We start from the raw sequence: 12427 nt of genomic DNA, 5'->3' as shown, positions 1-12427 counted from the left end.
ATCTGCTATGTGAAAACAATGATTTTCAGAAGCTTGTAAACTGGATCAATTCTGTGAGAAATTTTCATTGAGCGAACAAGTTCTCTTGCCAGTTTATAAATTTCTGCATGAAAGCATAAAGATCCTTGGCTGAAATCCCTTTTTCCACCCTGAAACAAACTGTTCTGAACAGAAACTATCTATTCTGTTTCTATGAAAAGTTAACAGCACACTGTAGACATGGAATAAATAATATCACCAGACTCCACTCCAATTTCACTTTCTCTTGCCTTTTTCAATTCATATTTATCTTATTACATAACATCCATAAATATTTCAACAATTAGACATTGTAGATTTTTTCATTATATATTTTATTCTTCTATAATTACAAACTAAAGATGTAGAGAAACTTACACCACAAAAAAGGTTTAAAAAGAAGATTTCTCATGAGCCAGTATTACTTCTGATCCTTAGCATAGGACTCCTACCATGCTTTAAAACTACCAATAACCAGTATTTGAAGAGCATTGCAACTTGCTTCTTTTAAATGAAAACCAATAAGAATGTGCCCAGTCCCCTTCTGTTTCATAGCAGGGAACATGATGGAAACACTGTCAGTACTCTGAACAGCTTTAAAGTGATAAACACTTTCCAAAGCCTTCCAAAGAATGGAAAAGGAAATATTAAAGAGGACAGAAAGAAAAAGGCAGCAAATATGTCTTAGGCACATCAAGAATAGGAAGTACAGCTGGCCTTTAATACATCATTCTACTTCAATTTTTCCAAAACAGAAAACACCAAGGAACTAATTATTAATGTCCAGAGTCACCACTCAGATATTATCATTTGTAGCCAAAGCACTTCGTTAAATTACTAACAATAAAACTCCTATGTTATTAACAGTATTAGCAATTCTTTATCACTAGAAACTTTGCTAAAAATATAAAGTAGAAGTTTCATTAACAGGATACTGTATCCTCGTGGATGAGAGTTAATTTGCTGGTATATGAACATTTTCTCTTATCCTTTTATATGTTTAATAAATAATGCTAACACAGTAATATTAGCCACTGTCTCCTTCTCCAGTTGTATTTCAAATTACTAACTTCTGGACTGTGCACGGATTTTAAAAAACTCCTAATAGTCTTTCTGGAACCATCAGTCAGTTCCAGCTCACACTACATTGAAACAATAATGTCAAATAATAAACAAAATGACATCCCAGAAGGATGACCAAATCTTGAATTTATTGCCATTTTAATCAGGACACAAGATAATGACCTTAACAGATCGAACAGAACTCAGGATTCAGCAATCCCTCCTTTCTGAGCACAGAGCTGCTCCCCAGCACCTGCCTCCTGGCAGGGAACAGGGGGACAAGTGCCAGCACCTGCCCCGGGACATCCCAGCTGGAGGCACCTCCACAGCACCAGTGACAGAGAAGCAGCTCCTCTCCACCCCTCTCTCCCCGGGTCTCCCAAGGCAGTACCTGAGTTTGTAAGGGCTTCAAACCATCTGAACACTATCAGATCAACAAGCAAACATTATCTGCCAGGGTGCTGGGTTCTAAAACTGCTTGTTAACAGTATTTGTGAGACCTATTTCGAGGTCCAAGGCAACAAGGACAGTTAGTCATTTCAGCAGTGCACAGGATCACATCCCACTTGCTGGATTCACTGCTACATAATTCAAGGATTAATGAACAAAATCCACCAGTGCTTTTTTAACACATGAAATAATACAGCCATTTCTGGCAGCACTTTGGAACTGAAGGACTACCACTCTGACTCAAGCATTTGTAAATTGAGTTCTTAGAATTTGGGAGACTTATTTATTTTAACTATGCAGTGATTGAGAAAAAAAAAATTACCTAAATGTATTCAACCGATATTGTCCTTTACATCACCAGTGCAGAGCTGTTGCTTTTCATCAGGGCTGTGATATTTAATTTTATGTTTGAGTAGGTGGGAATACGTTGAGAGCTATAAAACCTAAATGCCAATCTACTTTTTTGAACAAGAGAATGTTCACAAATTCATAAATCTTCACATCAAGTGGTAAGAAGTAGACTTTTTAGATTAAATATGCATCACCTTAGATGGAAGAAGTAGAATCAATTAGAAAGAGCTTATAAATAGAAACAAGGTCTGTGCAAAAATATGAAAGGGTTTAAATAGATTCCTAAATGTCAACACACCTTGGTAAATAGGCAGGATGCAAAAAGTGGTTCTGCTGTCTGCAGAGTAATTGTAAAGCAAACTTTGAAGAATTAACTTAATCAGTTATCAGTGCATAAGGCAAATTAGTTAACTTGCTTTGGTAACACTAAATATGTCATACATACATTCTTCTAATAATTTCTGTCATACCCTTTTGTTATTGGTAATAATATAATTTAGTCATTTATCTTCACCAATTCTTATGGCACAGAAACTTTGCTAACCACAGAATCCAGTTCTAATAGACTTGACTGAAATGAATCAGCATTATTTCTCTGTCTTTATAGCTCCAAGAAATAAAACCTTAACCCCCACCTTTAGAAAGAAACCACAGCCTGCCTAGGAAGTAGCTGCCAGCAATTTTTAACGAGCAATGATAAACTCGCATGAATTGTGCTATAAATTTTTCCTCTACATGTAGATCTCAGAGCATCACCAAGGAAAATATAAACAGTTAACATGAAGCCACCAAACACAAACTGATTGTCTCAGCAGCAAAAAACCAGAAACTCTTGAAATATCATTCTGCTCCTAAATCTAGACACAGTAGTTAAAACTCATCTCGATCCCAGATGAGGGCTATTCAATTTCACTAAAAGCTGTGCTGTACTACAATTTAAAGCACCTTTTTTTTTTTAACTGATGGCTATCAGGCAATTTTATCAAGGTCTGTTCAGCAATTAGTGTTCCAGCTCCACAGTTCAATTGTAACTCTGAAAATCCTCCTCCAGAGCAACACAGCACTTGCTACACAGAATAAAGCCCTGTAAGAGGTCAAAGTCTATGATGACAATCTAAATAAGAGTTTGCTGTTTGAGTTCTGGGCTACAGAGAGTACAACTCTGCTCTTACTGAACAGGCTGTGCTTGTTGCGAGCAGAGATATGAAGGACCAGATTAAAACTGTTTCTCAAACATTTCTCAAAAGAAAAAAAAAAAAAGAAGAAATCAATATATTTGTTACAGTTTCAGATCACTCAGCTCTGTGTTGGCCTGCAAAAATGAAACAGGAGACACCCAAAACATACATGTGACTTCAGATCTCAAACACACCCAACTCTGCAATCACCTCCTGCATTGCTCTGACACTCCAAATCCAAACTGAAGCTACAGATTTCACAGTTCCTGGAAGTTAGATGAGTTTCCTATAGAAAATCCTGATTGAAAAGAAATTGACTCATCTGGGATGGACATATTGCAGGAGACCTCCTTCTAAAATGGAACGGAGATACACTCAAAAAAATTCTCCACTACTGTTAAAAAGGTATATTTATCTTTTTTAAAATTTTATTTTGTTGTAAAACTTCACTGGTTTCAAGGTTTCACTCACAACTATATTGCTTGCAGAAAAATTAGTCCATAATGGCTTCTAACAGTTGGAAACTGTTTGCTTATCTTTTTAAAACATGAAGGGACTTCAGGTTTTGTTTTCTGATTAAATGTAGGGAACGCAATATTTACCAAATATGTATATATTTATATGATAAAGTTTTTCTAATTATTGATTGAAAAAGAATTTAAATTCTTTTTTATCCCATTTTAAACCGATCTCAAAAATCTTTCCATCCACAGAAAAAAAAACCAAAAACATTTTCATTGAACTGAGATCTTCCCTTCTTGCCCAATAAAGCTCTTGTCTTTTATAGGTATTATTTTAGCATAGTAAAATTTTCTCCCAAGATTCCGCCAAAGTTTATTTTAGGGTAATGAGAAAAATCAATGGAGCAACCCACACGCTTAAAAACCCCATCCTATTCTGACTTAATGATTCTAAGGATGTGCTTAGATTCATTAAGAAATATTTTTTAAGAACAAAAGATAGGACAAAACCTTTACCAGAGCCGTTTAGTCTTTTAAACTACTTATTGTTTGATTTTAGTTTTCTCTAAATAAAAATATTACTAATCACAAAGTTTTTTGAACCATGGTTGAAAAGACAAGTATAGTGATGTTATAGTAATTATTCTGCTTTATTATCAGCAGTTCGATTTGCATAGAAAGCAGGGTTTGGTAAGATTATTTTTTAAAAAAATCAAGGCCTTATTGCAATTGCTGCTCTGCAAAATCCCAGGGGTATTCCTTGCTAAACAGTTATTATTTTGTGTATTTATATCAATAATATACAACAGTGCTAATTCAACACAACATATTAATCTGTTTGAATACAAAAATGAAGTATTTTGATGTCTCAAAGCATTTGATTTGCTGCTGTCCACCTAAATAAAATGGAATTCTGTGAAAATGAATGGAAATCTGTAATACATGCTGGTTCTAGAAGATTCTTTACAGCTCCTTACCAGGACCTGACTGCTCCATCTTTAGGTATGCTTCCTTCCTAATGAAAGCAATACCTGGCAGCATGACTACATTAGCAGAGTGCTACTGGGCATCAGCTGATCAAACTGGTAACTAATGGGGAGACAAACCTTCACAGCTCAATGCAAAATGATGAAACATTGACAATAATTAAATGGGAGCTCCTCTAGCAGCTGGCATGTACTCTGCATCAAACACAAACAACACAGTTAAAGACACAGTTTGAGAAACGTCTCTTTCTCAACTGACGCCGTCTGATGAAATCCTGAAAAGTGATCTTAAGTGATGTGCACAGCAAAGCATTTCACCAAGACAAAACTGACTGCACAATCATAAATTGTAGGTAACAGTTTACTTTTTTTCATTTAAAAAAGTAAAAATGTTATGGAAACTATGTAGTATATCATAATGATGTTATTTTGGCAGGCTTTGTCAATTACCCAAAAGAACAAATAAAAAGCACACTAAGGACAAATCCCAATATTTCATGAAACTGACACTACCTGAACAACAGTGCAAGTTTTCTGATTAGACAGACCCACAAAATATTTGTTACAGAACATGAGTAAATTCAGAAACATGAAAGTGAAATCAACTTCACAAGAGTACACATCTGAAATCCCGTCTTAAACTAGATGGAGAAAAAAAAAAAGGAAGCACTACTTGATGCTTACAAGCAGCATCAAATGCCAACACATAAACAGAACAGAAAGAAATTAACACCATGAAATTTCACATTGAGAATGCAGTAGTGTATAGAGCAGTAACCTTCAAACTACAGGATAACAACTCAAAACTATTTACTTCTAACCTGTAAGAAAAGCACTGATCTCCACAAGAAAACAAGAAAAGGCAGAGATACAGGCTGATTAAAAGAACATTCATTTCTGCTCCATACATTAAAATATACATATGGATATGAGACATTTAAATTTCAGAGATATGCCAGTTAATATTTTTGCTACTGCAAAAAGAGCAGATTTAAGAAACTAAAAATCAGACTGTAACTAAGATTTCTATTTCAAGTTCTGACTGACATACTTAATATTGGAAATCACACACTCTCCTTTAAAAGTAAACAGGCAACATAGGTTAGCTCGGGAATCCCACGATGAGCCAGTTCCTGAAACCCCTGGATCACTCCATAAGCTCCTCACCCTAAGGTATCGACCCAGCTTGACCCAGCTGAGTCTGCAAAATATTTAAGGGGGCAGATTAAACTGATATGAGTGAAGACTACAAAGTTCTTAGAATTTAACTTTTCCAGTACATGCTTTGCTTTTGATACATGTGATATCTGTAAGAATATTCTCTTGCCTACAAGTTCATTAAACTTCCAATTTCTCCCTGTGTAGTTTATCAAGCACATTGTATTGAAGCTACATGCCAAAATTGATAAAGACAACATTTATAATCCAGAAAAACTCAGTTTGGAGTCAGAATGGGTTACAAAACTAGATAGAAGATATTCGGTCTATGCTTCAAAGTGAGTACAGAATATTTTAGAATCTGCATTTAAAATAATTCCTTTCAAAAGGACACTCCTACAGTGATTTTATCTAAAGAGAAAACAGAGCATTCTTGTTCCTGAATGAGAGAGTCCACACATGGACTTAATCAGGAAGAATTTTGTGTAGGCAGCAGAGGAGAACATTTTATTATCCGTAAGCAGTTTCCATTTTAATCAAGGATATACAGTCTGGAGAGAAGACAATGTTTTAATCTACTTACCCAATTTTTGTTTTCTCTTTAATTTTGGATGAGGAACCAGTTTTCGGCTTTTTAGTCTCCTTATCCTTTGGTTTTGATTTAACTTTTCTACCCTTCTTTTCCTCTTTTCCTTCAGCTGAAACACTGGGGAAGTTTTCAGGGCTCATTACTCGTGGAATGTTTCTCTCTCCTCTCTCTTTTGCCTTTGCAATCGCTTCGGATATTATGCGATTCGCCTTCTCTTGTTTACTTTCCGAGTCTGTTTTTTTCTTCTGCTTCTTTTCAGACATTGCCCTCACCTGGGTATTCTGCAATTTAGTATATGATCCTGAACCATCAGTCTTCTTGGAAGGAGGCTGTAGCAAGAAACAAAAAGTAAATTAAATTCCCTTATTTTAAAAAGAGAAAGAAAAAGTGCAAACATTTTTGATAGGGATATGCATTTTTTAAAAATGTAACTGCCAGGGACTTATGTGGACACAAAAAATGAGGAATTCCATTTATACCACAGAACGGCGTGGGTTTCAAAATAACTACATCAATTGTTGGTTTTAAACAACCAATCCAAGTACTCAAAGTCAGTAAAAATTATCCTTCTGAAATTCTCTCAGCCATCTCTCCACCTCTATAATTAAAGAAGCCAATCTTTAACCTTTGCAGCATTCCCATACATTTGACAGACACATACAACACCTCCAGTAAAATATGAAGAAGCAAAGAGGTCCCGAAGGTAACAGCATCAGTGTTTTGCCTTTGGTAGGATACCAGGATCACAGTTCCCCTCAAGCAGATGAATGATCTACAGGACTAACTCGGTGATGAACACAACAGATGCTCGAACAACATCAAGATTAAAAAACAGACAAAAGATAAAACCAAAACTAAAATTACACAGCTCTATATCCATAAACGGATCAAAAAGCAGCGTTTATTTTATTTAGATCAACATACACTCCATGCCTCGGATAAAAGATGTAACTTGTTTTTATCTTCGGGATTTTAATGCCAGTTTCATGGACGCAGAATTGTTTACGGGGTTGATGAGCTTCTCCTGCAGCTAGCCAGAAGACATGTTTTTGCTTTCCTCCCCTCCCCCTTTGAGGAATGGAAAGAATTTCCTATTCAAACACAAAACCCCAGCAGATAACAGTTATGTTACGTTCTCACCCGTAAATGCGCCTCTGCCTAGAGCAGGAAGAAAAGCCACCAGGAATTTCCAAACACATTTTCTGGCCAAACCCCGCGCACTTCCCGGGATACATGTTCTAGAGGTGCCTCATGGGCGGTGGGGGCGGGAGGCAGGGATGGGGCCGCTCCCGATGCCACCTTAAAGCCCCGGGGCTGGAACAAACAGCCGGACCCAGCTCGGGAACAGCTCAAGATGGCGATGCGGCTCCCGCAGCAGCAGCCAGTAATAAGGAAGGTTATTCAATCCCATTAGCCTTTTAGCCCAAAGAACCCCTCCTCCTCCCACTCATTCAGGCTCTCACTTACCCTTCCTCTTGGCCTCTTCACTGAAGACATTTTTGGCGTCAGACAAAGACTTGCCCTCCGCTTTTCCAGCACCCCCGGCAGTGCTCAGGAGAAAAGCATGGGGAGAAGATTGCTAAATGGCCTATTTAGCGAGCGGCAGCCGGGCCGCGCACAGCCCTCCCCGAGCGCTCGTTCGCTTCAGCAGCATCCCCGCGCCCTGCCCGGCGCGCACCCGCCGCCCCCGGCCCGGCCCGGCCCCGCCGTGCGCGGACCGCCGGATCCCAACAAAGCGCGGAAAGAAACGCACAAAGCATCAAAAGGCATCAGCGCCAATATTAGCGCTGGTTAGACCCGCTCCCCGCGGAACTAGGCCAGCAGATGGTGCTACCCGTCATTATTCCATTAGGCTCCACGTTTAACCCCCGCGGGGATCGGCTTTAACTCTTGCCGCTCCCCGCCCGCAGCGCCGCCCACAGCGGCTGCTCGCTCCCTCGGAAAACCGTGGGAACCGGGAGCTGTGCTGCGCTGGACCCCGCTGCACCGCAACCCTGCGGCTCAAGCCCCGGGCAGGGCACGGGGGGACAGCGGCCGAATCCCAGCCTGTGGCCTTACAAACAGATTTTGCTCTCCAATATACTTTTTGATTTTTTTAAATATTATTTTTCTTGCATTTACTTCATTACTATACGATGGTAACAGTGACTATAAATCGTTTGCTGACAGGCTTCCCTGCTTCCTACAGAAAATGGAAGAACTGCTCGGTTTTATCCCTCTGCCTCTGTCCAGATCTGCGGGACCCTGCGGTGGACACCTCCTCGGGACACGGCTCTCTGGTAAGCGCCTCTTTATTCCCAGGTTGGGTTAAATTGCTATTTTAAAAAAAACAGAAAAGTTTTAAAATATGTATTGTGAACATATCAAATAAATCTAAAAAGAAGATTGGGGGTTTTGCAAGGTTATTAAAAAAAAAAAAACCAAAAAACAAAAAACCAAGCACAAGCTTTTGACAGCATAGCTCCATCCTAGCAATACCCTTGATTCTCAAAAGCCCACTCAAGAAGAATGAAGAAAGATCAGGACTCTATCTCTGTTTTTCTCAATATATACATATAACTTCATTTTGCAAGATATATGTTTTTCCATAGAAAATTTAAAATATAGCAAAGATTTTGAGATTGTTAAGATTAATCATTACTCTAAAGGGTAATTTCACTTCCATTTAAGATTAATTTCAAAATTAAGTTCCTTGTCCAGTAGAAACACTAGTGGCACCAATACTTTAAATTGATTATTTCTTCAACAATACGACTTTAATTAAAGGACATTTCTGTAAATATGCAGCAGCATCACAAGGAAAATTACCACATTTTAATTTTACTTTTGAGAACCCTAGCCAAGATGTTTCTACATTTTGCTTACAGTCACTACAGTAAATTACAGGGATTTATCATTAAGGGTGATTGATTATATCTTGGTAAAAACGGTAACTCATCAACTATTTTACATTTTGAGATCAGCTAAACAAAAAAAAAAAAAAGTATTCCTAATGTACCCTGGGTATAATTTTAGCTCTAAAAGCCAAATGCTGCTAAAGTCAATAGTGTTACATTGGTCAGTTCTTGAACATTCCTGGGCCAGAAACGAACAAACAAAAAATGCTTAATAATTAAGTAGGTAATCCAGAAATGGTGGCTTTTTCATGAATCCTTTTACAGTCTCTTTCTAGACATTTTATCCTTTTAAAACAAAGTTTCTTTGCTGCATTTCCCAGAGCTCAAAGCTGCTTCCCAATTTATTCCTCAGCAACATTTACTACACTCTTACTGTAGAACTGTGAGTATGCTGGACGAGGCTCCTCTATGTTATAATTCCTCTGCGTCTTGCTCTGTACTATCCCTTCTGAGTTCTGTCTCCTGCACTGCACAAACATTATTTGTTAGAAATCCCAGACCATGGGGTTTTTAGATTTTGCTATGACATTTCTAACTATATGGAAATGACATTGATGAAGATGCAGGAAGGCACCAGCCAGCCAGTCTAAGCCAAATAAATCTGTAATGAAACCTTCATCAAGAAAGTCACCATTGTCACAAAAACTAAAACTGGAAAGCAACACAAGTGTTTTGAGATTAGAATGTGAAACATGCTTGCACTACAGAGGACAGGATCTGTATGTACTTAGCAACAAAAGCCATTTAATCCAGCAGCTCTTTTATTCTGCTAATAATTTCATGATTTGAAAACATGCACAGCTATAAAATGATTGAATAGTTGTGAATCTTGCATGCACATGAAAACCATTTCCAAGGTTCTCGAGCATCTACGAAAAAAAGGGCAAAGCCTTTTGCAAGCTGAAAACACCCCTCCCCCTCAGTGAGACAGAACACAGATAAAACATCCTAAAGGAATATATCCTCTCTCTCACCAATAGCTCACGAACCTATTCCATCTCAAATAAGAAATAAATTTTTATCTGACAAACATATAGGTGAAGGTGAAAAGGAAACCCTGAGGCCACTACATATTTAAAACCTGAAGATTTTATTTGGAAAAATAGGTTTATACTTTTCACGATTGCAAAGATAATCATCCGAATATGAGCGAATGCAAAGCAATGCAATGTTGTCTTTTGAGTCTGCACAGAGGGAGCTCCAGGGTATCTGCTGCTGCTAATGGCTTTGCCAAGCAGCAGCAGAGTGCAGGAAACAAGCCTCCTGTCAGTTCCCTGCTGCTCCACACAATCCTCTGGGCAGCAGGGAAATTGGCAGGAATCACCTCAAATTCACACCACTGCTGCTGCCTGCAAAAGCCATTAGCAGCAGCAGCAGGTATGGGCCCTGGTGGTGCTCACACCGCAGAGCTGGCCCCAAAAAATACTCAGGGAACAGATCAGACAACAGCTGTAGAATTCCCCACACATGCCCTGATCCCCAGCCAGGGGAGCAGCTTTTTGGCACTATTCAAGGGAATTTGACATGCTGTCTCACAGGAGTAGAAGGTAGACCCTACACATATATGAATGATTTCTTAGTTAAACAATGTAAAAGCAGTCAAGTTACCAGGCAATATCAAGAAGCAGAATTGTGACAGCATCTTTCCAATAGCAAACAGTACTCTGCTGAGTAGGCTTTTCAAAGAAAGTCATTTCCTCCAACACTTTGTTGTGGTTGCTTAGGACATGCATTTTAAGACCTTCACTGGCATAACAGTCCTTCCCCCAGCAAGGACAAACCATCATCTTCCAAACTTACAGACATCAGATTTTTTTCCTCTAAAGCCTAAACCTATTTTCATTTGTTCCACAAGTCCTTCCTTCACATCCTCTGCATATCACTACAGAGGAAGCCCCAAGGAGAAGGCGAGTTTAACACCAAAACTACTTCTACCTCCTAGAAAACCCTCCCATATCCTGCATTATCTGTTCCAATACTAAAAGATGGCTTCCACTGTAAGAATACCTTTCCTACAGTAGGTATGGCCATTCACAATAGAGTAGCATTACTTTCAATCTGTGTGTGCACAAAACCTTTCAGACTAAGTATCTCCCTGAAGTCGCACCTATTCTTGATATATTCTAGGAGCTAACAATGCTTTTCTCTGAAATTTTAACAAGTCACACATTTGTGATTGAATTATACAAGGCACTTCATTGAAATAATGTTTTTCACTTGTGGATCTACCAACCACTTAGATTAGCTACCTAACAGCTAAATCATGAGCTAAGAGCATTAAGGGCTAAATTATGACCCTAAGGAGTCTAACAACAGAAAGCTAAAGTTTACATGCCTTGAGTGACTGCTTCACTCCTGCTCGTAGCAGTACACACCTGCAGGATGATGCTCACACCAAGTACTGTCTGCCTTGAAAGCCTAATAAGTTCTTGACAGTCTGTCAGGTCCTCAAGAAATCAAGATGACCTTGACATCAACTGCACTAAAAGCAGCTAAATTAGCCACCTGGAAACTTGATCTTCATGCATTACTACATCACCTTTGTTCATGTTTATTACTAAACAAGGCATCTCTTTGTGCATGTCGAGTCATCAAAACAGCATAAATATCAGAACCATAGTACAGATAAATAAATTTCATGACTTACAATAATCAATAGTTTGGAGAATTTGTCCAAACTAGCTTCTCATTTTTTCACATTATAATCACATCAAAACTGTAGTTGCTTTTTCTCATTGCCGTGAAAAATCTTAAAGGTATATCCATCATTTGAATTATAAAATTGTACTTAGGAATGCAACTTTAAAAAACCCCCAAAGCATGAACTCAACTCAGTCACTTCGGAATTCCATACTAGCACTCTAAACTTCTTTCCTCTAGAATAGTCTGCAGAAATACGTCGTCTCATGACTTTTAATGTGGATTTATAATTATAAAGGTTATCTATTAAAAAATCCCAAAAATTCACAGCCTTAACAGAGTCCATTTGTAGAAGATGACCTACAATATCCATGTGTATCACCCCACATGCATGCAGAAAGACATCACCTTTGCTGAATGGCAATCCCAGCAAAAGATGTAGTTTTCTTTAGACAGTAAACTGAAATGAGATTTTCAGTAATCAGGCTACTTCTGCACAACTAATAGGAAGATGACCTAAATATACAGTAGGGTTTCTTTTCTCCAGAGACAGCTCCCTTCAGAGTTCCTTCTGAACTGCTTTTTATTTTCTTGTTCAACAGTTGCCCCACACCATCTGCTTGTGTTTAATGGATAC

At 38.3% G+C, this 12427-nt stretch overlaps 2 protein-coding genes across 8 annotated transcripts in view; one reads left to right on the top strand and one right to left on the bottom strand.

Annotated features, from left to right (window-relative positions):
• AKTIP (AKT interacting protein) overlaps positions 1 to 12427 on the top strand; it is a 1131926-nt gene that overhangs the window by 81750 nt on the left and 1037749 nt on the right. The gene's annotated exons all lie outside the window — the stretch shown is intronic.
• The window catches only part of CHD9 (chromodomain helicase DNA binding protein 9), an 85269-nt gene that overhangs the window by 45218 nt on the left and 27624 nt on the right, over positions 1 to 12427 (bottom strand). For 5 of the 7 annotated variants that reach the window (XR_007778545.1, XM_050978811.1, XM_050978810.1 and 2 more), the window contains exon 5: positions 6248 to 6582. Coding sequence is in view for 6 of the 7 variants with exons in the window: in XM_050978811.1 (XP_050834768.1) it covers positions 6248 to 6582 (335 nt within the window). In the remaining variant the exon portion in view is untranslated. Of the gene's footprint in view, positions 1 to 6247; positions 6583 to 7393; positions 7513 to 7720; positions 7880 to 12427 lie in introns of those variants that run through there. The other 2 variants (XM_018914594.3, XM_018914595.3) reach the window with 2 other exon arrangements.

The sequence above is a fragment of the Serinus canaria genome, chromosome 11 (genome assembly GCF_022539315.1).
Source record: "Serinus canaria isolate serCan28SL12 chromosome 11, serCan2020, whole genome shotgun sequence".
NCBI classification, from domain to species: Eukaryota; Metazoa; Chordata; class Aves; order Passeriformes; family Fringillidae; genus Serinus; species Serinus canaria.
Note: the sequence above shows the minus strand (reverse complement) of the source record. Positions and strands in the feature narration are given on the sequence as shown.